The 26,369-nt window shown below is 39.7% G+C and overlaps 1 protein-coding gene across 6 annotated transcripts in view; it reads left to right on the top strand.

Moving 5' to 3' along the window:
- Positions 1–26,369, top strand: part of TFDP1 (transcription factor Dp-1) — a 40,229-nt gene continuing 13,860 nt past the window's right edge. The window contains exons 1-4 of one of the 6 annotated variants that reach the window (XM_063392722.1): positions 1–130; positions 1,547–1,628; positions 14,271–14,337; positions 24,723–24,829. In XM_063392722.1, the coding sequence (XP_063248792.1) occupies positions 1,617–1,628; positions 14,271–14,337; positions 24,723–24,829 (186 nt within the window). In that variant the 5' untranslated portion in view covers positions 1–130; positions 1,547–1,616. Of the gene's footprint in view, positions 131–618; positions 768–1,244; positions 1,394–1,516; positions 1,629–14,270; positions 14,338–24,722; positions 24,830–26,369 lie in introns of those variants that run through there. The other 5 variants (XM_063392721.1, XM_063392725.1, XM_063392719.1 and 2 more) reach the window with 5 other exon arrangements.

Here is a 26,369-nt window from a genome sequence, read left to right as displayed (position 1 = left end):
TCCATGCGCGGCTCCCTGCGCGCCTTGGAGCGGCGGGCGGGCGGGTTGGCTTGGCCGCTCCGCGTGTGCCCGTGCGAGGCGCGCCGCGCCCGTGACGTCAGCGCGCAGCGTCAGGGGGACGCACAAAAGTGTAAGTTTCAATTTTTTTTTTAATTTTATTAAGAAAAAATAAAAGAAAAAATAAGAGACGGGGGAAGAGTGGCGGGGTCGCGCGCGCAGGGTCCGTGGGAGGGGGGGATCGCTGCGCTCGCTCGTCCCCGCTCGTTTACCCGCATCGCCCCCGTTCCCGCGGGCAGCCCCTCGGCGGCAGCGGCGCTGGGCAGGTGTGCGGGGCCGCGGCGCGCGGGGGCGGCCGGCCGGGAGCCCGGCGGGCTGGCGGGGGCAGAGGCGCGCTGGGAAGTGACAGCCCGCCTGGGGAGACCCTCTTTCCCCGCCGCCTCTTCTCCCTGCACCCCCTCCCCCGGAGCGCGGGTTGGGGGGGGAAGGCGGTCCCTGCCGGTGCCCTCTCCTCCCTCCTCGCTTCCCTCCCCTGTTCCCGGGCTGCCGATGTCGGTGTCCCGCCGCCTCCCCCCGCCCCTGCCCCCTCCCGCCAGGCCCGCGCAGCCGCCGCACATGTGCAGTCGGGCGCCTCCGCAGCGGCAGCAGCAGAAGCGGCGGCAGCAGCGCGGCGGCGGCGGGCGGAGGGTGCTCCCGCTCCGCGCTCCGAGTCCCTGTCTCGGGGCGGCGGCGGGGGATGGAGCCGGCTCTCTCTGCCTTCGGCCGCTCAGGTGCGGGCAGCCCGCGCCCGAGGATGGGAGCACCGGGGGTTGCGTGGGACGGCGGCGGGTCGGGCACGATGGGGATGAGTACGGCGCGGACCCGCACTCCGCCCGCCGCCCCTTCCCCCCGCGGCCGCCGGCGGTGCCGCCGGGCGCGTCCCCCCTTGCCCGCGCCCCCGCCACCGCCGCCGAAGCGATTAGCGCGGCCCCTCGCTGCCGGGGGGAGGCGGCGCGGGGCTCAGGGCTCTGCCCGGGCGGTGAGGCCCCGGTCGGGGGGCGCGGGCGGGCGCGGAGTGCCCGAGGCGCAGGGGCGGCCGCCGGTCTGTGCCGCCCGGTGCGGCCGCGGCCCGCCCGCCTGCGAGGAGGAGGAGAAAAGCGGGGCTGGAAGGCCCCGGGGGGAGCTGCCCCTGGGGCCTACTTGTGCCTGCTGCTGGAAATGGGGGTGGGGAGGAGGAGGAGGCCGTGAACGCTGCCCGCGCTCGGTGCTGGAAGGGGCGCAGCTGGACAGGGACCGGCCTCGCGTGGGGTCGGGCACGGGCTGGGGGAAGGGCTCTCCCTGCCGGGGCACGGCTCGCCCCCGCCCTCCGGAGAGGAGTGCCCCCCACACGTGAGCGTGGGGCTCAAGGGACGAAAAGGTGGTGATGGGAAACTTTTCTCTTTTTGAAAACGTGGTTTTCTTCAAAACGAAACCTATATTGTACCTGGTAGTAATCAATAATTTCTATTGTAAAAACTTTCCCTCCTTTCATTTTTTATAGCTGGTGCTGTCTTTGCTTTCTGCTTTCCAGAAAATAGCATTGTCCCTGTGTCCTGCAGACATCAAGATTTTAAGACGACTGGTTTTTAGTCTTTGGTAACATGGCAAAAGATGTAAGTATATTTGTAGCACGTAAAATGTGGAAGCATAGAATGTTTGTATTAACAAAAGCAAATGGGGTCATGCTTTATAATAGCTAGCATTAATGAATATGTGGAACTTTTTCTATAATGTGCATCAAGCCTAGGCTGTTTTCCTGTAGACAGCGTAAGCTGGCTTCAGATCTGCTGCCATTTTTTCAGAGTGATTAATCTTGAGAATTCCCTATGCTAATAACAGCACTTGGGCCGTTTTCATTATGTGCATTCATATTGAACACTGAAACAGCTTGGGTTTGGATTGGACTGAAAAAAAACGAGCAAGTGTTGTTCAGATGGCGAGGCTGTCGTTGACTACTGTTGTCAACTAACGTTGCCTTTCTTGAGTTCAAGAAGGCATCAGACATTTGAGGGAAGATGGTTCATTCTCCATATGTGTTCATTGTTTATCCCTGTCTACCAAAAGATGCTCGTTAGTGTCTGTAAAAACAGTCTTTGGGAACTTTCACCATAGATGTCCATTATTGCTGCCGTAAAGGTTTGTGGCTTTGATTCTGTCACTTGCCTCATGGAGCATGTTAGCTCTTCACCCCTTCCAGTACTTATTGAAAAAAATTCAGTTTATTCTGCCTTTAAGATGTCGTTGTTCATACCTAATATAATTGGGCTTTTGTGTTTTCTTGTTGAAAGTAAGACAATGTACTAGTCTGTATTCAAATTAGAATACATCTCCCCTTCAAAAAAACTCCAAAAGCCCCAATAAACAACAGCATGCAAGCTAAAGAAAAGTGATACAACTCACTGGTAAAACAGCAGGTTGCAACCTAATGTGGAGTGTTGCAGCGTTCAAATAGCGGGAATTTCCATGAAAGAGTGATTGGTTTAAAAAAATAATCTTGTAGGGAATTTCAGTAGTTCAACAGAAAAACATCCTGATGTACGGAGAAGCAACCAGACATACGTAGTCACTCCAGGCTTGCCTGGAAGAGATAAGGGTGGCCAAGTACATTACAGATAGCAGAGTTCAGGGAATGATAGGCCATATAAGCGGGAAGAAAACGAAAGTGGCGTGTTAGACTAGGAGATCAAATTGAAACAGTTCAAAGTAATTGAGATACCAAAGTACATTTGTTTAGTATCAGCTTTTGGGAGAGAGATCAACTAATGAAGAGTTGCTAGCACTGGGAAATATAGATGAATGTCCTACTAGGTCTAAGTGAGAATAAGATATTTAAGAACAAACTTTATTTTTGAAAGATCTAGTTTATTCTAGTAAAGGGAGTAGTTAAGGAAGAAAGGAAGGAATAACCTACCTCATAGTAAACTTAAGAAATGGGAGAAGTTGCTAGAGATACAAAAGGAAGTTGCTTTCAGTATCTTTATTAAAGAAGTAATAAATGAATTTGGAAAAATGAAAATCTAGGTCAGGTTTTGGGTAAAATTTTAAGTGTTCTTGCACACTGGAACAGGTAGCTAGAAAGAGTATGAAATCTTAGCTGAATATTGTCTAACCTGTTCTTAAAAAACATCTACATATACTTTAAACCTGCCTCAGGGAAGAAATACGAAGAAAGAAATTACCTTTTTGCAGACTGTACCCACCATTACATGACACTTGAAATGTGTAGTGAGTGTTGGGAAATTTGAAATATCTAGGTCTAAATATGGACCCTCTGAATTGTGGTTTAATGCTATAACATGGGGATGTTAATTGACATAACACTTTTTTAATTTTCAGGGAAGAAATTTATTTCCATTTTCTTGTTCAAAGTTCAAGTTCTTTTCAAGCAGAATAATGGAAATAAGCAAGATACAGACAGTATCACTAAATTTCTGGGCACTGAGTCTCTGAAAACCTGTGTTGCTGTAAATTTAAAGATGCTGATGTGAAAATATTGCTGTGATTAATGGCTTGTGGTTCTGCCATGTCACCCATCAAGTGCTGTAAATGTCTGTGAGATGTAGTGGTGAAGAAGGTGGCATAGATGATTGCTCCTGCTCCTTCCTTCCCTTCTTCTCAGCAGAGCTGAGATGGCTAAACTGTGGGAAGGGCTGTGCTGCTGCAATCCTAAGGCTGGGCTTCAGGTGGCATTTCCTTAGCCAGGCGTGTTCAGAGTGCCCCAGCCCGGGAGTGCAGGTGTGATGTGCATCCCGCTGGTGTCCTGCGTTGCCGGGGCCACTGTCCTGTGGTGACACCGGAGCAGGGAGCCCTGCGGAAGGGGAAGGTGTGGAGACAGTGCACCACAACAGAACACGCTCCTAATTTAAGCTTCTTCCTGCCTGCTGCAGGAGAGCACTTTTCCTTTTATTGCTCCCTTCCAGTTCTTCTGATGCCTCTTTATAAAAACTGTAATTTGATAAGACCTGCTAGAAGAGTCAAATACTTGTAAGAGTTTGCAGACTGAGACTTTACTGGATAATTGAACAAATCGGGGAGTGTGGTGGAGAGTACTGACAAAAACAGTGAAATGTTTTTGTAAAGTATTACAGAATTGCAAAAGTAGTGATCAGTAAAGCTAGCAAAATAATGTTTATGAACTATATCTAAATTCTGTTATGTATTACTTTAAAATGTATCTCTAATGCTTTTCAGAGTGTACAATCAAGAGGAAATAAGCAGCAAAGCATTGATTTTAATTTTTTTTTCATTTATATTTTGGGGTTTTATGCAAAATACTTTGTTTTCCTCACAGTAATCAGGAAGCTATGAGGTGGGGGAAAAAAGATGCATTCATATGTAGCACACTAATTAAGAGCCTGCAGGTAGAGTTTCAGTGCATAATCACAATGTTATAGCTGGATAACTTAAAAACAATAATGCAAAAACAAATACTAGATTGTGAAGGTTAAAGGACCCATAAGTATATCAGTTTATGTTTTGGGTAGGGGATCTTGTCATAGCAATAAGCACAGCCATTTTTGAGTTTATGAACACTGTGTGAAGCTGAGGAGCAATTTTCTAATTCAGAACCAGGCAGATGTGGTATGTCACATTCAGTTCAGGACATCTCAGTTCCTAGAAAGACTTTACTGTTTGTGCAATTTAAAGAAACAATGGAAAAATATGTGTGGACAGGAGAGCAGCAATTGCTGTATCTTGCGTACCTTGAGAGTGGGATCATTGCGTTGCTCTCCAGAATCTGGATGACGAGTTGAGGTCAGTAGTTTTTGATACAGTTTTACACGTACATTTGCACTGTGGGGGAAATTTCTTGGTCATTGCATATGGGCAGTCTCTAGAAACTTCATCCTACCCAGAACTCTTTTTTCTGGTTAATCAGTGTCACTCTGAGTTTGCCTCATGTCCTGTGAGCTTTCCACTACTTGCAAATGTGGCACCTTCCAGGCAGGAGCTGAAGGAGCCAAAGGTACAGCCAAGGTCCTCAGTCTGCTCGTTCTGTTACTGGATTCATGGGAGTAATAGTGTGGGGGGAAAGCAATTCCCTCTGTGCAGTGGTCACCCATCCACCCTTGGCATGCCTAAAAGCTAGGCAGCATGCAGCACTGAATGAAGTAGAACAAATTACTGTAGCAAGAAGGCAAATTTGATGGATTAATTTTTTTCCCAGGTTCTAATGTACGACTGAGAACTGCTTGCTGGCCACTTTTATATTCAGTTATATGTTGAGAATTATCTGTAAATTAAGACAATAAATTCTTTTTTTAGTACCACTGGTTAATGTACCTTCTACCACTAAACTACCACTCTCTGTAACATGGCTGAAGATCCAACTTGCGGTGACCATGTTTCTCCCCTCAGTTACTTCTGTCACTGCTGAATTGTTCAGGCCTCTTGAGGAGCTATAAGGAAAGAGAAGCTTGTGGATCTTTTCTCCATTTTTTCTCAGGGTGACATAGGAGAGAAGAAGCAGGAGCAGTGAAGTTTATTTTCTGCCAAATTTCCATACTCTTAATATAACCACTTGCAGGAACTGAATCTGTTATTGAGGGTAGTCTAATGGATGGTTTACAGTGAATATTGAAGAGAAAGGGGCTAGATAAAAGGAATGAGTACGGTTCCTTCTGATCTCCAAAATTACACTTAGCAGAATAGGTGAATTTCATTTCATGTAAATGAAATATTCTTATCTAGTCCCGTTGTTTGCAATTGTTTCTGTTTTTCACCATTAGAGGATGGGCTGCTTCAAGCCATTTAAAAAAAAAATTGTTCACAGAGAATTTGAAGTTGAAAAAAAATTTCAATAGCTACTGACACACCACTGTTAGCCTTCAGAATTTCTCACAGATTACAATACCTTTTTTGAGAGGTGTTCTTGAGTTACTGTTTCGTGGGTAACTGACAGTGGTGTTGACTTTGGAACTGCTTGTTCTAAAATTAGTTTTTTAAATTTATTTTTAAAAATTATGCTCTACTGTCATGTTTTGCTTGAATTATTTTGAGTGATTTTTCTCTTGATGCCTAGTTTGCATAAAAATTATTGTATTTCTTTCATTTTTTGTGATACTTAATTGAATCTTACTGAGCAATAGATATGGCACATAAGTCCAGTTTTGCAAAGGAAGCCCCATGAACATGTGGAAATACGAGGACACGCCATAAAAAGTATAAAAAGTTCATCACCTGATCTAACATTACTGTTTAAGAGATGTATGGATGCAGGAATTAACGCTGGTGGTTTATTTTAGTTGAGTATTCAGAGTACATTCAGGTATGTAGCTTAATACAGTGTATTTATTACAGTATTAGTAAATATTTTGCTCAAAGAATATTTAAAAATCCCACAGCAAACTGGTTTCTTCACACAATTTACTGGATAGGTTAATAGTGCTGCTGTTTTTGTGGAAAGTCAAAATCTCTGCTTTTGTTTTTTTTTTTTTTTGGACAGAACACCACAAAAGCTGTACTTTTTAATAACTTCCGTGTGATGTTTCTACATCAGTCTTGAGTGAGTCTAAAAAAGTTAAGTTTGGGATGGATTAAAAACAGGAACCCAATGGAAGTAGGAAAACCACTTTATTGTACATCTTTTTTACATGATGCACTTTGAATCCCTAGAAAGTATTGAGAAGTCTTCAAAACATTTTTCAGACTTCTCTTAAAATACCAGCATGCATTTCTCCTTTTTATCTTTATTTTTTGGTTATTTGCTGGTAATTTCAGTGGACGGACTAGAGAAGTTAAGTCTTTGAGGAATCTCAAGTGGTCATGCACCTTCTTTGATATCATCATTTTAGTTCAGTAGCTTGATCTGCTTCTGTTTGCCTTTAGTGAGTTCTAACATGTTCAGAAGTTTGCTAACTAGTGATCAAATAATATTATGAAATTAGGTCATCTAAAAAGGCATCTCTGTTTGGTATTTTGAATGTTGCTAATTTTTTTAATTTGCTTTTTCAAAGAAGGCAGAAGGAAAATGATCTTTAAGGTCTCTTTTGTACATTCCCTGTACACAGTCAGAGCTGTTTTTTCCTATGTTGGTCTGTATTATAAAATCAGGAAAAAGCGACTCAGAAGCTGCCTGCCACTTTGCCAATTTATTTGTCTAAGTGAAGCATTTTCTTGTAGCCTGTAAGTTAAACTTTGTTAATTGTATGTGCCAGTTAATGCTAGTGGCTTTGTATAGGTATGTTGCAGTATTTTACTGGACAACTACACTGTGATGGTAACAGGCTCAGCAAAAATGCAGATTTTAGAAGTTAAGTTATGCTGGGGATCACTTGTTTTAATGTTTGCGTTTGATTGTGTGGATATCTACTAATGGAGATTTATTATGGCTAATTAGGAGTGGGAAGAAGAAAGGATCAAATTTTGCCAAATGTTGTCTACATTGAAATGGTTCTCAGGTGGCAGACAACGTGATTTTAAAGATGGATAGTGGTCCATATTCCCCAAAAATGCTTCTGGCCACTTGCCTTGTGTTACATTACGTTTGTGAAGGATTGCGGTATTGCATTATTGCTTACACAGACTTGGTTGGAAGTTTCACTGTGGGCTACTCTAGCCTTGTAACACACTGATAAGGATGTTGGTGAGGCAAATGCTTCTGGAAGGGTCCTGTGTAATGTTACTTGGTGATTTCAGCTGTGGTTCAGATGCTGGTGAGCAGGCTGCTCTGAAGTCTTGGTTTGGCTGGAAAAACAACAGTCTTTTATAGTCAGACCTAGAAGGGTTGCAGGATGTAGTTGTGGAAGTGGCTGCTGCTGCTACCTCCACATATGAGTATTTAGTCCAGGAGCATACTGAGGATAATTTTATTTTCTGATTAATTTATGTTGTAAAAGTGGAAAACCAGTGCTTTGATGTCATATTCACTGCTAGGTGTCTCGTATTCAATTCTGCTTCGTTCTTACAGTTTCACAGTTAGTTTTGGGGACATCAGCTTTGAGTTTTGCAAGGGTGGTATCACTTGAGCAATTTAATTCCAGTAAGAAGCAATACCATGGAGTGACTTTGGAGGTGTTTTTGATCTGTTTGCTGCTTAGACAGGACCACCATTTGACTTGTCTTCAAAATGAGTTCTTAGTTTAATTTTTGCTGAATTCTGGATCTGTTGCTCATATCAGAAAGAACAGCCAAGAAGCTAATGGTCTTGACGTACTCTGCAATAAAGGAAACCTCAGGTATCATTTTGTGTATTACTCAGTGTCTAGCTTAGTTTACCTGCAGTATCAGCAGAGCTGGTATTCAGATGAAGATTGACAGTGCTTGACTGAGCTTCTCACCTGTATTTAGCTCTTTGCCTTCACAATTCTGTAGTATCCAGACCTTTATTTTAAGTGCTTTGACTATGCATTGTTAGTTAAGGTGCTAAGAATTCAAATGTACTCTTTGGAAAGCTCATTTCTATGGTGTAGCTCATTGCTGCGTGGTTGGCAGACACATTAATCTCAAAGATACTGCCATGAACTGAGGATGATTATCTCTTGTTTCAGAAAAAGGCTACTGAAACACAGTAAAACAACACATCTGAGAATTTAGAATAATCAGACTCGTGTTGCCAACTTAAAAAGTTTTTATGTTATTTATACAGTAAAGAATAGTTTTCGCTGGTTTCATTTTCAGAATGAAATGTAAATGTTTTAAATATAAGAACTTTCTGCCCTTTTCTACAATATTCCTGTACATAATATCTTGATTGCCTTTTAATTTTTGCAAAATAAGTCTAATAAAAATAATCTTTTGCAGTTGCATAATAATTCATTCCCAGAGCATGTTTGCTGTGATCCCTGCATGAGATGAGAAACCAATGGGAAGTGTTGTTCATTATCATCTTGTTATAAGTGACATTTGCATATGGATATGGGTGAAAGAAGAGTAAAGGTTGTTTAAGCAGTCTTAAAATAAGGTTGTTTATTTCTGATTATAAGCTTTATTCCAATTCCACTTTGTAACTTTGCTTATTTTCTGTTGCTTCCTGATATTGAATTAAGGCAAACAAAAAAAGGAACCCTGCATTGTCAATAAAGTGGCCCATGGTAAAATTGCATGGCCTGGAGCCTTTAGACACATTGCCTCTAAAATGACTGGGGATCCTCATGGATTGAGTTAGGTGCAATCCTCATGGATTGAGTTAGGTGCAGTTCTGCACAAACTGCAAAACTGGTGGTTGTTTGCTGGTAGACCTTGCAAATGCCTGTACACAGCAGAGGCATCATCCGGGTCATGGAACTGTGGAATTGTTATGGTTGGAATAGACCTCCAAGATCAAGAAGTCCAGCCATCAACCAAACAGCTCCAAATGCCTTTGACAAGCTCTGGGTGGAACTGCTTTAATTTCCCAATTCCTCCATTTTCTGATTCTGTCGTAGATATTTCTTTCCTAATTTATTTTGAACTTCTCTGTCTGAGTCCCAGTTTATTTCCCCTTTCAGTTGTAGTTTAGATTGTATTCGTTTTCCCACTTCCCGTGTCCTTCCCTTCTTCTCACAGGATTTGATCTCATTGTTTTCCATTAAAGGTTCTCATCAGTTGTATTGCCTGTACTTTTTCAGTGACTCACAGTTTCTCTACCTCAGCTCCTAATTCTGCCATCTTCCATCTGATTTTCTAGCTCATTTTTGTGTCTTTTCCAGCCAGTCCCAAAATTGTCTCTCTTTCAGACTGTCCCATTCTGACTCCCATTCTTTAACCATTCTAGTATCTTTGGCACCTGTATTTCTTCGTCAAACCCAGCCCTGTGCCTCCATGCTCTATGAGCTTAATCTGCTGTTAACTCAAAATTTCTGTTCTGAGAAAAAACCTTGTAGCACGTAACTCTGTTTCTGTGTATCTCTACCCTTTTTGCTCTTCTTTCAGCCCTTTTTCTGGTAGTGTTCTTAAAATGCTCATTACTTAGAAGCGGGGTAGAAGAGGTATTTTCTATGGCACAAAAGCACCCTTCTCTTCCCCATACTTATTTAAAGTAGTGTGGGGCAACGTGCCTCTCGGGCTAGATCTGATATACATAGCACATGTACTCGTTCAGTCTTGCTTTTGTCAGATAAATGTCTTGCTTTTATAGCTTCTTTGTCCTTTAGTGCAAATTCATCTTGCATATTTTCCTGTTTAGTTTAAAGGTTTAGTGAATAATTTGATGCCATTTTTTATTAACAAATTGAATTTTGAGGCTGAAAAGCTGTGGAAGAAATTATATTTTTGTTGCAAGGATGTTGATTTTTCTAGTGCATAACTTCAGAGACTGCAAATAGTAGCTTGTTAGTAAGATACTAAATTATTCTCTCATAATCTGCAGGGATTTTTAAGTAACTGAAATTCTCTGCATCTTCAGAAAATTTTGTTTCAGATGAACTTCAGTCTGAACAAAAAGATACTTCTCAGTTTACTGATTTTCAGGCTGAGGGCACTTGTACTGCTTTTCAGTTTTCACTTGTAAACAAAACAGAAATAGACTTCCCAGTCCTTAGGCCTGCCAATGATCTCATAGCAGGCCAAAGCTAACTTTAGTTGATTTTTTTATGTGTTTAGCCCTTCAGTTAATTTCTTTTCCTTAGGAGCTCTGAACAATGAGCTGAGCCCTAACTTCGGTGATGGTTGGGATCTCCACCACAGCTTCCACGGTTCAAATTACCAGATCTACTAATCTGTCCAGTGGGCTTTACCCTCCTTTCTGGTGCTCTGTGGGAAGATATTAACTTATTACAGTTTAGATGCCGTGTTGGATGTCAAAAGCTGTTTTTTAAAATCATTGTTGGCTTTGTTGTAGTGTGTGACGGATGAAGGCTGTATCTGTATCCTGTTTAGGGTTTCAGGGATTTCTTTTTGTAGCCGTAGAGAAGTAGACATAACCAACATGTGTCTTCAAAGAGGAGAACACAGCTGAATTGTGAAGTTGCAACATAGGCTTCCAAAATCAGGTATTAAGAGCATTATTATTTCAAACAGCCCCAGGATCACCATCAAAAGATGTAACGCATCTTGAGATTGAGAATCATGAGAAGATAAGAAACTGTGGAATACAAAGGAAAATAGTAAAAATCCAAATACCTTGTTACAAGTAGCTTGATAAGGCCTAAAAACTAAGTGTATTTTCTCATCAGAAAACAGAATTTCCTTGATGTCTGAACCCTTCCTGACAGAAAATTACCTTTCCATTGGGGAAAATCCAATACTTTTTCCTGGGTGGAGGTTTTGGTGGGGTGGGATGGGGAGGGAGGAGGATTGGTTTTGGTGTTGTTTTGGGTTTCTTTTTTTTTGGTTCATTGTGAACCTGTGACTATAATATACAGAATGGGAGCTATAGTTACATTTTCCTCTATTTTCTTTCTTTCTTTTGGACGCTATGCTACATAGGTCCTGTAGGAGTAATCGTGGTGCTTCCTCCAAAATAACCTGCCTTGAAAAATAGCGAGAATGTCCTCAAAATGCACACTGAGATGTTTTGTCTAGTGTTTCCATTTCAGAGCAAAGACACCAGAATTCTGTATAGGATGGAAGTTTCGCTTTTCTGTTTTCTTTGACCAAAACTTGTCCCTTCAAGCAGGGATAAATTTTGCTAACCTTAGAATTAAAAGTGTATCCAGAAGTGTGAAGAGCATACTGGGGCTGGAATAACAGAATTTTCACTAGAAATGAGTTTTCACGATGAATAGTAGCAGCTGGGGGTACTATTTTGCTATGGGGTTCACTGTATTCTTTCCAAATAGCTTTCTTGGAGTCTTTCTGAGCAGATGCTTACAAATGAGTTGAATGTTTACATGCGATTTTAACTGCTAGAAGTGAACCTTTAGTAGGATGCTGGTAGAAAGGTGGTGGAACTGTAACTTCTATATTGCTTAGTAGTTTTGTGGTCCCTGAGGGGATTCTTCTTGTTATTCAGTGATTGCTAGTCTCTGAATTTTCCAAAATTGTTTTCTTTTATTGATTGTGTGGTGTTTTTTCCCCAAAGTTTTCTAGTTTTTCAGTGACTGTTGAAAAACATGGTATAGGGCATGTATCATTAACCTGAGTCTTTGTAATACTACATTAAATTACGGTTTTTGGAGTTGCATATTGTTTTGGGTAATATTTTTTCACTGTATGTTTTAATTATACAGAAGAAGACTTGAAGCTTATGAGATAATTTGATACTATGATGTTGGTCCATTTACGTAAAAGGGATAGAAAAGATTCTGCTGGAGACATTCTAGTTTGAAAGAAATAAAAATGGAAGGGACCAATAAGTAGTTTATTAGTGAATTGCCTAATTTTACAATTACTGAAATAGTGGTTTGCATTAGTCCTTGAATTTTCTGAATATCACAGCTTAAATATTTGGTTTTGGAATATTACCGTAACTGACGTACACTTGGTGCAAGTTTGCTTTTGCCTATTAAACCAATGACTGGATTTAATAATTCAAAATAATTAAATTCATGTGCTTAAAAGAAAGACATTACAGATTAAAATGGCTATTTTCTTGGTGGTTTTCTGATCAAAACCACAATATATTAAATACTTTTCCGGTCTCATTTATAGTCTTTATTTATTCTCACGGAAAAAAGAATTTGCAGGTGTCCTGAGTACATGCCTCTTTCTGCTGTGGAATACAAACTTGTGTATTGCATTGAAAGAAATGATGACAATGAGACTGCACTTCCTGTCTCGTTTAACACTTCTGTTGTGAAATTCAGGTAGAATAGGAATATAAGGTAACACTTACCCAAAAATTCTCCTTCATATTTTCCCATGGGATTCCAGTGTTCTGGAATGTCACTCTGTTTGTAGTGTAGCTCTGATAACATCTCTGTACACAATATGAGACGAGTATTGATGAGTATACCTTTTTCTTTAGAAGTGTCTGATGTAGTCTGTTGTCTTTCTGAATTACCTAGTTAAGTGTGATAAAGAGTTCTGGTGCCTGGGAATAGGGTAGTAAAACCATCCTTTGTTCAACTGGGTCTTAGAAATCCCTGCTGTGGGCAAGAAGGATGACAGCCAGTGCTATGGAACAACTGAAAAGTTGGTGGTGGCCTCCCTAAAACTATGCTATTGTGTTACTTTTTGGGAAGGGGAAATGCAGGGCAGAACTGCCACAGACTCTTCGTTCTGTCCGTCACTTCTACTGTCTGCTCACTTTAGTTTTCTCTGTGTGACCAGGTCCTCATTGCTGCCATCCATTACAGGCCCCTGCTCTTTATGCCCCCCTTAGCAAAATCTGTCTTCTGTGGAATTCCAGCCTGTCCACTGTGCTCCATCATCTTCTCTCCCCATTCACTGAGGAGAGAAAGTTTCCTCTTTCTTTAAGTTCCCCGTCTCTGGTAAGAAATCCTTGGTCTGATACACCTGGATAATAATGGCTCCACAGCATCATCTAGTGGCTCCCTTGTTTCCCCAGACTTCTGGCAGGGCTCTTCAGATAGACTTCTAAGGGAGAAGCTTTGCTGCTGACTGACAGCAAAGCACTTGATTCTTGCTCAGAATTGTCAGCCTGCGTGTACCTGCTCAGTGCAAAGTGCAGCTCAGGACTTTGCAGCCTCTGGAACACCATATGCTACACTGTGGTTAAGTACAGGTATTCACTTTCTTGCTGTTGTTTCTGAATGGAAACACTGTGCCCTGTGTTCACTAATTTTTTTTCAAAACTGATTTGTCTGGAGATACAAAGAAATTACTCCATCCTGTTCTCTGTTCAAAAAATAGTAGTATTTTGAAAAGTAATCACTACTATGAGGTTTCTCAAAGGATGGTGATGACTTTGTAAACCTTGTCACCCTGTAGCTTTTTCACTTAAAAGGTTTGTATTCTGATCTTTAAAAAAATAATAATTGAAAGGCTCAAGATACTTCTTATTAATGATATTTTTCCTGATTAAAGTGGCTCACCACTCTCCACTGCCTGTACTGTTTTTGCTTGATGTTTTTACCTTGTGTATTACGTGAGTAGTATCTACAGAGAGAAAGGTGTAGTTCCAGATGTCAGTGGTTCAGATTAGAAGGGTGTTCAGCTGTCTCTTAAAACAGTGCATACACACTGTAAGAGCTTAGGACACAAATACCAAGGCAGGTATAAACTGATTTTCTGCTTGCTTTTAAAGAATATGGTGTTTATAAAATCAAGACCTTAAAATTTGACAAATGCTGTACCCCAGAGAGTACACAGTGGCAGATTTGTGACAAAATGAGAGTGGTGGCAGTAGAGATTACTGGTAAGATACCTTTCATCTTTACCAATAGAAGACTATCTGTGTCTGTAAATTTAATAAAAGTTGCTTTCTTTAACAGGCTGGACTAATTGAAGCCAATGGAGAGCTTAAGGTGTTTATAGACCAAAACCTAAGTCCTGGAAAAGGTAAGAGCACAATTCTTAGTAAGACTCTCCATTTCTTGATTTTTAGTTGTTATGCATTTTACTGGCTTTAAACTGCTTTCTTAGCATAGTTTTTGTAAAGTTTTTCTTTAGTTACATGATTAGTAAGCAAACTGTAGATTTGCTGTGGTTTATAATTATCTTAAAAATTGCAGGTGAAGTTCAGTGGTGGTTTGTCTCATATGTGATCTCCTTAGTGTAGCTTGTGTTTAAGTATAAAGACCAGGATGTTCTGAAACATCTTCGAGGCACTGTGTTTTTGCAAGTGGCAAAAATTGCAGGAGGGTAGAATTTAAAATGGATTATGACAGTTTTTATGATAGTGCATCCACTCTGCTGTAAGGTTATCTCAAAATATAATGTGAACAGAACTGTTTTGGCTTGCAGATAATGCCTGTGCATGCATGATAATGTAATATCATGAAGCAATTTAATAAAGCACAAGATATAAATTTGAACTTGAATTTGATACGTGAGCTAAAAAACTGAGAGTACCTAAACATTTGAGGAGTTAGGAGCTGCACTTTCCCAGGTAGCGTAAGTTTGGGGAAAAAACAGAAGCGACACTGAAGTTCTGGACAGCTATGTCATGTAACCTGTTCTGTAAACTGATTATGCTACATTTGAAGACATTTCATGTATTCTTACAGGAGGACTGTTTCCATAGCAAGACTGTAGAACTCTTCTCTTAATTCCAGTAAAGTATATTCTTGGCAGTTTATGCATTCTGCTGGTGACAATTGTTTATCAGGTTAATAATTTTCTTCAGCATGTTTATGTACTCCTTATAAATAACAACTGAGTATCTTAACAGTCTTTACTAGTTTGACAGGCCAGCTAGCCACTGTTTCCTAGATTGCTCATCAGATGTGCTCCTTGTCCTCTGTGGTTTCCTTATTGTATCCTTTGAGCCTGTTTGATTGCTTTCATCAACTTTCTTGTGAATACAAGTGACTAAAACAGTGTGTGTGACTCCCAAGTGAAGTGTCAGTCATTTTTGTATGGCGAGATCAGTAATTTTTCTATGCAATATCTTGTCTGGTTCATAGGCATCTCGCAATATATGTTGGTGAAATGGCTGTTTTCCTTTGTTGTTGCTTCCAAATAATGACAGTCTGCTTTATTCTTGTGTGTAGCAGATGGTGTCCTTTGATAGCCTGTATGAAGTAAAGTGCAATTTATATTAGGACAGACATATACTTACTGTCTGTAAACCTTACTGTTGACTAATTTACTGGCTTTAAGCATTGTTGGAATACTCCAGTACTCCCAGATTAACCTGTAGTCCAGTTCAGGTCAACTCTTTCAGTATTACTGCTCTAGTATTTTATATACCCTTTCAGGAAACATTTAACTTCTGTCACCACTACTAGATCCAGCAAGTATTTTATTGGCATCTCACTAGACTCTGTCTTGGACATTTCCTTGTCAAAAATACACATTGCTTTACAAAAGGGGGGGATCCCACTAGTCTGTGCTGTTCTGCATTTGGTGGAGAGGGCACTGAGGGCGGAGGTGTATTTCTGTGAACACAGACACATGCCCCTGAGCTAAAGAAGTGTGCAAGTAGGTACCTGATGCTTAACAGCTGTACTGTATGTCCTAACCCTGTGGGCAGTAAAAGTGATCTTTTTTTCAGGGCAGATACTTTAGGAGGGTACATTTTACACCCACATAGGCGTCCAGACCCTGTTACAGTCAGTGGACATCTAGTCAAAACAGTGCAGTCTAGACAGCAAGAACTGGAAATATGACTCTTCCATTATTACATAGCTCTTTAAGTAGACAAATTGGAGGGTGTTTTATTCCTTACAGAATTTTGTAAATAAATTCAAGTTATTGGGTAGTTTATTATAGCCCTGCACTTTGTCCAGTTGGAGATTTGAGCTCTACTCTCAATGTATGACACAGAAAACTGAACTCCCCTCAGTCAATTTCTGCATCTCAATGCTTTTAGGGGAGTTCCGTGAAGTTAATAGACAGTGACTAATTCTTAATATCGAGATGAAACAACTATTTCTCTTGGCTCCATCAGTTTGTGGATTTTGTCTTTAGCTTGTCTGTGTTTTATGTGCAGGCTCTGTAGTCTTAATGAGAGCTTAAACTTGCAAATATTTGTCACTAAAGTACTCACATATATATCAGAATTTATTCACTAAAGTAGTACCTTTTCTTTTTTGGTACTTCTTGTAATTTTAGAGGGTTTTGTGCAGTCTTTAAATGTTGACTTTGGCAACTACACACAAAAGTACTATGCTGTCTCTAAAAGTAGCCGTCTGCATTGCCACTATAAACAGAGTGCTGTCCTCTGCTATTTTTTAACATCTATGCAAAATTTCTCTTAGCTTCATGATGGAGAAGATTCAGTCCAGAGCAGTCATGAAGTAAGCTTTTTATAGGGTAGCAGAAGTATATCTGGTGTACTTTTTAGGGTGAGTTGAAGGTGGTTAGGAAAAAAAATCTTTGTTCTTCTCTGATGGCCATAATTCAAAGGGGGTTGTGGTTTTGTTTGTTTGTTTCATTTTGTGTCATCATCTTCCCCTTTGGATTTATATTTCCTAAAAGTAAGGAGTCTTTTCTGGAAGTTGCAAGTCAATCACAAGAAGAGATTGAGAGTACATGGCATGATTGATATTGGTTATGGGACCAAATCTCCCTGCTGTGTCAGATGAGTGGTTTGTTCAGCCCAGTCTGCTGCCCTTGACAACAGTAATTGGGCAGGCTCTTGAGGGAGAATGCAGGAGCCTGGCTACTTTTTGAAGTTCATTCTTCTTATGCTCCTACAGCACTCAGTGTCATTGGATTAGTAATACCAGAGGGTGCATTCCATCATAGTTTTGGAAAGGTCCAACTTTGAGACTCAGTGAATTGAGAATGAAAATCCAACAAGGAAGCTATTACTTGCTTCAGTTTCTACTTGTTGCTAGCCAGATGTGAAAGGAGGACCAGTTCAGCTGTCAGAGGAATAAAGATTTTAGGGGGATGGTAGAGGACAAAACATGACTTGTGTGCTGGGTTGTAAGAACATGCTTGCAAAAACAGGGTTAAAGAGAAAGAGCAGAATATTGTTACTGAAATGATTCTATAACATCATCGTCAGCAGTCTATAAGGTGTGTGCCTAAGTGGTAGGTATATGACTCAACTATGAAAGATAAGCAAAGATTGACTTTTCTGGCCACAACAGGTTTTGAGGCAAAAATTCTCACAGCCTGAACAGCCTTGTTGCAAAATAGGCTGTGAATGAGCTTCTGTAAATTTTTAATCTGTATTGGCAGAAATATTGTAACTGGATAAATTCTTTTCAGACTTGAGTTTTGATGGTAGGGTTATGTTGCTGTTGTTTCTTAGATGAATAATGATAAGAGGACATGACCATCTTGTTTAACAGTTATGCTGAACAACCTCTTGCTCAAAAAGTCCTAAAGATTTGGAATCAGAGAGAGGTTATGTTACAGAATAATCGCTGTATGCAAGTCTTATCCATACATTCATTCCCTGACCATTCAATAATGTCTGCTGTCAGAAACAGATCACCAGTGTAGACAACCTTTTTACTTCAGCAAATGGGGACATGCTTCCAGTAGTTCATTTTGAGGACTGGTCTCAGCCATGAACTCCAGATTAGGATTTTTGTTTTAAAGCAGAGACTGACTTTATTTGTTTTAAGAGGAGAAAACAGTATGTAAAAAACCCCAAACCAAAAACAAACAGACCCCCAAAACCCAAACAACAACCCCACAAAGGTTTGTTTATAATGAGTAATGCAAGCAATTTTGAATAAATTACTCATGCACATAGAATACCATTCTAGAAAATGCTCTAAAATTTTTCCTCAAAACCATCTCTAGTGTGAAATAAGAGGTATCAACCTATATGAGGTAGAAATGAGATAGCAGCTTGTGTTTCTTCCAGTGTTGTGCAATCTCCAGAAAAGATTGCCTATAAATTTGCCCATGTTTTCTGATAGCCTTGTGTATTTCCATTACTGGAGTGCAACACTCCATATAGCCCTGAGAAAACAGTATGACTGTAAAAGGTTTGTTTTATTTGGTAACCAGGAAGGTGGTTTCCAACTGGCTAATCAATTTTGAGGGTTAGCAAACACATATGGTTTGGAAGGATAGAGAGAATTTCTAATAGGGGCTGAACTAGTAGAACTTCCTCATGAGTTTGTGTTTTCTATTGGTATTTGGCAATGATTTTTAGAAACTGAGAAATTTTGCTGTTTCTGGAGTTTACATTTTGAAGAAAATGGTCACATTCTGGTCCTTTGCCATATTCAGACGAGGGCTGATATTTAAATATCAAATAGAACACTATTCAGTTCTAATCCTGCCCCTTGCTTGTGGAGAAATTTGGATGAAAGAAATTATTTGCTTCAGATGAATGTAAGGGAAAAGGTAGCCAGTGGTATTAATATTGTATTGAAATTAAGCTCAGTTTAAAAATTACTCAGAAAGAAAAATTGGATCTTCTCTTATGCCAGTAGGTGGCATCATTGGTATGTAACCAGTAAATGCTTGTAAGCTAGGTCTCTAGCTCCTTTCACCACTTAACACTTTAAAAAAAGGTTTCAGATATTATAGGCTAATTATATTTCCATTTCAGATTTGAAAAAATTGAAGTCAAACATGTAACATCTTAAGGCGTGTTTAGACTTGTATTTCAACCCTGCTTAATTGTGAGATTGTTTTGTTCTTTTTATTTATATGACAAGAAATTTGCAGTAATGTTATTGTTACTTTCACTTGAAAATTCATACTCCCTGATTTTTAGGAGTGGCTGGAATGGTTCCTCTGGAATAGAACTAGAGATCAATTTCAGAGCCCATGAATTATGCTTCAGCAAACAGATACGTGCTTGAAATCGGTTATAAAATGCATATGTATTACCACAGCGGGGTAAATCTAATTATTATTGTCTAAAGTCAAACTAAGAAAATAAAACTATTTCTGGAAGTAGAAATGGAATTTTGGAAAGTCTAAAAATAGACCCCAGTTTATTTCAACACAAAAAAAACCCACCTTGAAAAAAATGGTTTGTAATAGCTGAACCATTACTAGTCATATCTAAGGATGGTAAGAATCACGTAGAAATCTGAGTTGATGTAAGCAATTAGTGAGTACTGCACACTGGGAGAGATGGATTCTGTACTAAAGCTCAGAACTGCTGTATAAGCATATTTGTTAACATCATCTTAACACGATGGTGTGGCTTGTTCAGTAAGTAGAGGTGCTTTTACTTGATTCAGCACACAACTGGGAACAATCATCTGTGTGTTGTCACACAGATACCCTCAAAAAGAATTCAGTTTTTCTGAAAATAAGCATACAACTAACTAATAAAATAACATACCTGTGGTGTTCACGACAGGGATGTTAACTGAACGTCACAGGAGTGACATGTGAGGAATCAGCTCCCAGGATGTGATCATCACCTCGATTGTATGACAAAACTTATTTTGTTAGAGACTGCATTATGAGGAAACTGAGTTGCTTTTCTGTCGACTGCTCTCTTTTTCACAAGTAAAGAAAACATAAAGGAAGATTACTTCAGAAAGTGGTAAAGTATCTAAAATAAATGGGATTTCTGCTCCTGAGACAAGGAGTACCTCAGCCCATCCTCTATAACCTGAACACCAAGTTCAAAGTCTCTACTGTTTCAAGAACTGGAGCAGTCAGGTTTTCAGGAGTTCTACCTCACTGTCTGCAGAGGGCACTCGTTTCTTTGATTTTAGATGTACTGTGTCTTTTTTCTGTGTCATCTTAAGTTATTTTAAATGTTCTTAATTAACTGCATCATCTGCCCTTTAAACTGCCAAAATTCTGCAAGGGAATCTTTCTTTTTGGTAAGACTCTGGTTTGTTTTTATATGCAAGCAAAGGTCCAGTTAACCAGTAACCAAAGAGAGCACTTACTTGTTTGTAGACATACAAATAACAGGTTTTGTTAGACTGCTGCTTCTTTTGATCTGCAATTTTTTTATGCCATTACTCCTTGATTGCACCTGCATCATTATCTTGTATTTGGAGGTATTCTGGAACATCATACTGATGAAGTTCTACTTCTCTTTAGGTTTAATGATTGCTTATAAGTTACTAAAAGTAGTTTTCTAAACATTTGGGACACTGAGAACAGAAATAGTAGTTATATCCTTCTGTATATGTGGTTTATTCTGCTTTACGTGGCATTTTCCTGTGGTTCTCAAAGTCTTGAAGGGGAAAAATATGTTTTGAATTAATATTTTAATTATATTAATAACTAAACTAAATAATAATTAATATTTTAATAAATAATATTTTATTAATAATTTGTTTTGAAAAGGAAGAAGAGTTGATGCCAGCAAAACTGTGTGCAAACTTGTGGTTTTCATTTTTACATGCTGTTATGTACGCTATGTGTTGTCCACAAAATACAGGGTTATTGGGATTGCAGTAATTGCTGAGTAACAGTAATTAAGAAATTAGTAGTAAGATTCATTTGAGAAACTGAGCTGTCAGTTATTTACAGATCTAAGTTGATAAAATTACTTCTGCTTGTACTTAACAAACATGCCCCCCCCAAAAAAGGGGAAGCCTTTGAAAATGCAGATGAGTAGGAGCAAAATGTTTGCATGTGAGATAAATGAGAAAATAGAATACACTTGGACAGAGACATTGACAATATCCTCTTTAAAAAAATCCTTTTTTTTCTGTATAATTGAGCATTTATACTCTTTTGTATTTTGTATGATAGCTTTTATGAGTTGACTTTGCCTTGACTTTGAACAATGATGTTCATGTTGCTATTCTTTCACTTACATTTATGTTTCCTTGCCAATCAGTTTGTGGTGTACAGAAGGATGAACCTTGTAGTTTCTGTTTAGAGCCAGGTTGGTTCAGTTGTGTGAATTCACTCTGGCACAGCACTACAGGAAATGTTAGCATAATTAAAAATTGAAGGAAACATAGTGTGTGCTCTTTCATTCACACGGATGTTTTAGTTGAAAGATAGCTATTTGTGTTCAGAAAATAAAATTATTAATAACAGGAGACTGGAGGCCATTTAATAAACCTTACCTTCAAACAGGGTCTGCTTTGATGCATAGAGCCTTTAGTTCTTGAATTTTGCTGTGTATCACCAAGGAACCTCCTGTACAGCTGTTGCTGTCCACTGCCTTTGGCATTTTTCCCTGGTTGGAATTTGCCATGCAATGACTTGTAGCTGTTCTCTCATTTCCTTTTGTTGTGTCCTCTGTCATCTCTGTAACTTCCCTTTAATAGCTGAAGGCAGTGATTTCTGCAAATAACAGCCCTTGCCCCACCTTAACCTTCTCTTCCAGGAGCTGCATGCAGCAAGCTCCCTGAGCTTCTCCCTGTGCAGGATATACTCCAGGACCCGAGGCACACTGGTGTCTTCCTGCTGCACTCTCCCGTTTGTTAATGCCTCTCCTGGGCCCCAAAACTGAACAGTCATCCAGGGACAGTGTAAGGAATGCTGAGAGAAAAGGGAATGATCGCTTATTGTTGCATAGGGGAGCACCTCTGGGTCACACACAGCTAATTGTCTGCCCAGAGGCTCCCTGATGCTTTCCTGGGCATCTGCTTCCTAACAACTGACCCCAACCTCTTCTCTTGTGTCAACTTATGTTTGCACAACGTTTTTGTCTTTGTTGACTGCATAAATTTTTTTAATAAATAACATGGTAGCATAAAGAATTATTTTATTTTTAAACATACCAGAACAATTAAGTCTCATGAGTGAATCTGAAGAGTAGGTGCTCTCATGGGAGTATTGTTCTTCATGAAGTTGTCCTACTGAAGTAATATTTAGAAGTTGTCATAGGGAAAAACTCACAACGTGAATGGGTAGCACTCATTGTCAGAAAACTGTCTGCCTTTGAATTCTTAAAGGAATCTTCTATCCTTGTAACTCAGCATGTGTATAATGGGTATAGTACTGGAAGGAAAGAGAGCCACATAGCCTGCACCAGTTTGTGAGGGGCTCAGATAATGGCAGACGAGTAAGTCAGACTTGTGTGGCAGCTCGGTTGAGTGCCTAACAGAGAAGCAGTACTTGTGTGGGCAGATGTGAAAATGGCCTTCAACAGGGCTTTTCTAGAGGGAGGGGAAAAGGGAGGGTCTGCAGTTACTTCTTTTCAAAGTCATGCTTTGAAAGAGTCAACAACCATGTGGATAAGGATTATCTAATCAGAGCAATGCCCTTGGATATATTAAAAATAATAATAAAAAATTGATTATCAAGGTCCTTAATCAGTCTGTTAAGCTAAGGTGTAACAGAATGGGATGGTCCCCCCATGGGTTAATAATTGGTGAAAACCGAACTTGGTACAAGGCATATCCCAAGTGAGCTGTTAGCACTGAAGAAAGATCTTGAAGTCATCGTAGGTTATATTAATGAAAATGCAGTATCAGTGCTTGGTGGGGAACAAGCATATTGAATTTTGAGAATTACTGGGAAAGGAACAGGGAATAAAATAGTAAACGAACTATAGAGACATAAATAACATACTGCATTCCTTGGTCATGGACACTGTATGGATGCCTGTCATCTGCAAAAGAAAGGGCAGGAGAGCTAGAAAGCAGGGGCAACAATGACCATCAGAGGTAAGATTGGTTAAAGAGTGGTGTTCCTAATACTGAGGTTGGGAGTTTGATCCCTGTATAGGCCATTCACTCAAGAGTTAGAATTGATGATCCTTCTGAGTCCCTTGCAATGCAGAATATGCAGTGATTCTGAGAAGATGATCAAATAGATGAAGTGTTGGAAAGCCTTGGAAAGCAGTTACAACTCCTTTTATATTGGAAATGCAGTATAAGTCTTCAGATTGCACTGCTTTTTTTAAAACAGTGAGGAGAGGTTTAAAAAAAAAACCTACAGGAAGCTGAGAAGAAGCTACACAAGCACTACTAGCCAGGGTAGTTAGTACTGATTTATTGCATTCCTCAGAGAGGAAAAACAAACACAATTCAGGTCATGATAGTGGCGAGTGTACTTGAAGGAACAGGAAGGTATAACAGGCTTACATTACAAACTGGATCACTGCTGACTTTCTGAAAGTGCACTGGGAAGCTGGTTAATAATGGATGTGGGACATGCTGCTGCATCTTGTTTGATGGATTTCCCTATTTTGGGAATAGATTGATCACTGAGAGTAGATTCTTACGTGAAGCTATCACTTTGACATGGTGTAGTAATAGCAGCTGGGAAATATAAGCCTTCTGGAAAGCAAGGGCTTAAAGAAAATTTGAATTGTCCTCAATTTCCTGTAGACTTCCTGGATGTGTAAAGAGGGATGATAGATATCAAGGACCAGTTCAGCCCTCCTGATACAACCCTTGTAAAAATGCTTATTTATGGCTTCTGTATTGGACAATGGGAAAAAGAGAGGAATGAGAGTTGTAGCAAGTCCTGACCCCATTGGCCTCTTTAAGAGTAATCTCAGAGAAGCAGCTGCTGAACCTGAAACCACTTGACAGTTGATTCGGCAAAAAAAATGTCTCCAGTATTTTAAGACTGCTTTTTCATTATTTTCTTCCTGTAGTCAGTCTTTGTTGCTTCTTTTTTCTTTGCTCTGTTTTGCTGTTGTTTGAGGAGTTTTTTGTTTGTTTCGAATTGATGGGTTTGGGGTTCTTTCCTCTAAACTATATTGTAGGATATCAAACTACTAGCAGATACCTGGGTTGTTATTTCTGTAATTGATTTATCTTTTATATGGCTTAAGACTTGCTTTACCTACCAGTGCTGATTGTGAAAAGTTATGAACAGGGAGAGAATAACCTTTCCTGGCAGGGTCAGTCTGCTGAGTTGTATGTATTTTTCTGAAATAGCGGATTCTTGAGGATGTTTGTTCTTTAATTCCCTGCCTTCAGCTGGGAGGGGACACTTAGAGGAAAGTTGGGAATATTCTCTTGGAAAGGCCTGTTCCAGCCGAATTTTATCTCCTGTAGATCAGCATGTTTCAGAAGGTTGTGCTGCATGCTATGGCATTGGCCATGTTTGTCAGGTGGTACTGAAAAAGATTTCAATAGCCACAAAAGATAAGGGTAGAAGAAGGGAGGATTTTATTTTTTGTCAAATGCTGGTTGCCTCTATTACTCTGCTTTAGGAGAAGAATTTGAATACAAAGAATTAAAATATACTCATAATAAAACTGACCTGTAAGGTTACATAGAGGAAAGTTTAGGAGAACATAACTGTGAATCTTAATTCAATTTTTTGCTTCGAATGTGTAAAAGCTACATTTATATTGAGACTACATGTTTCTGGGCTAGTTTCCATTCATATGCGTTGGTAGTATAGATGAGACCATTTGCTGAAATAATACAATGTGCTGACCTGAAGCTCTCTATTTGTATTTGTTTTAGGGGTTGTTTCTCTATTGGCTGTTCATCCTTCTACAGTAAATACAATTGGAAAACAGCTCCTGCCAAAAACATTCGGACAGTCTAATGTCAACATTGCACAACAAGTGGTAAGGAGACTGGGGGGAAGTTGTTTGTTTGTTTAGGATCTTGTTTGTTTGTTTTAATTTTTAGTTGCTTGTACTATTGTTTATTGTTTAGAAACAATCTAAGCTTGTTTCTAATTTTAATAGATTTAAGTTTAAAAATATATATATTGCATAAAGAAGTTCAAAGATGACTCTCAAATCAACATGAAGTTACCTCACTTTTCAGATGGCTTTACCTTTTGTTAGTCTTGCCATTTAAATCATTGTCTCAGATGCTGCTCTGAAATCTCTGAATTAAGTCCAGAAGCACATTTTTACAGAGATTTGAGCTAGGTGGAATAAAATTGAAAACATAACTATATTTTAGTGCTTAATTTAAATATTCTTTTGCTGAAATACTTACTTTGAGCTGTGTGTGAGATATATGAAATTAGATGTTTCAAAGAATCTTGCAATGTAATAGGTAATATATAGGTTATAGTCATTCTTACAGTAAGCAAAAATAAAATTCAGTGATCTGAGTAGTATTGGTGTCAGTCTTCTGGAAAGCAACTGTAACATGTAAACCTCTGAACTAGAGCATCCTAAATATGGGGTTCTTCTTGATATGAAAGCAGTAGATTTTGAATGTGGAGTAGACTTCTCTGTCCCGCTCTAGAAATGAGCCTCTGAATTTGTGCACACCTAATGTCTTCCTTTGTAGTGTTGAGTATTTTGGGACTCTCCTGTGTGCAGTAGAGGTTCAGGGTTTGCTGCTGCCAGTTTTTCTCCAGCTGTAATTCCTCTTCTCACCCCCTGCCACTGTACTGGTTTGTCTTTCATCTTATTGCAGAGTGATACAAATTCTAGATGTGGTACAGTGGTGGTACAGATGTGGGGCTGCTCACGGAATTAGTAAGGTGGGGAATTAGAGAGCGGGACTCTCTGCAAGCAAGGTGTTAAATCATCTCTTGCAATCTTCTGCCACTGCATCCTAGGGAATAGAAACTAGCTGACGGCTTTCTTCAGTTCTCCATAGAGTCTACTTGAATAGCACATGGGTTGTTTTCACACTTTATAGAGACATTTGGTGAGCCAGACCAGTTGGTGTCAGAACTGACAGTATTTTTTCTCATGGGGAGAAAGTGAGCAGGTTCACATGTGTCCTGTGCTAGCATTCCCCAACCTCATGCTACTTCCTACAATCGTAACTTTTGTTTATGAAAAGCAGTAGGGGAAATTATTTGGCTTTGCGTAAGAGACAGAAACATTTCAAATATGGTACAATGCTGCTGGAAAGGAGTGCCTAAGATATTCTAGCTGTCAGAAGTGGATGTAACAAAGTTAGATGTTAACTGCTCAGAGAGGTGGTATAATATAAGGAGAATATTTGGGAAAAAAATACAACTGTTTGTCTTTCCAGGCAGCTGAAATCATGGACACATCAGTCGCTAGACTACCTTTGGCACCATCTGTGTAGCTTTCACACATGAAATGTTTCATTTTCAGTTTTTGTATTTCACTCTTGGTGAGACTAAACTGTTGAAGCTGGCCCAAGGAAGAAAACTTAGGTTTTGCTGCT

Source organism: Prinia subflava, chromosome 3, assembly GCF_021018805.1.
Source record: "Prinia subflava isolate CZ2003 ecotype Zambia chromosome 3, Cam_Psub_1.2, whole genome shotgun sequence".
NCBI lineage: Eukaryota > Metazoa > Chordata > Aves > Passeriformes > Cisticolidae > Prinia > Prinia subflava.
This window is presented reverse-complemented; position numbering and strand designations above follow the sequence as displayed.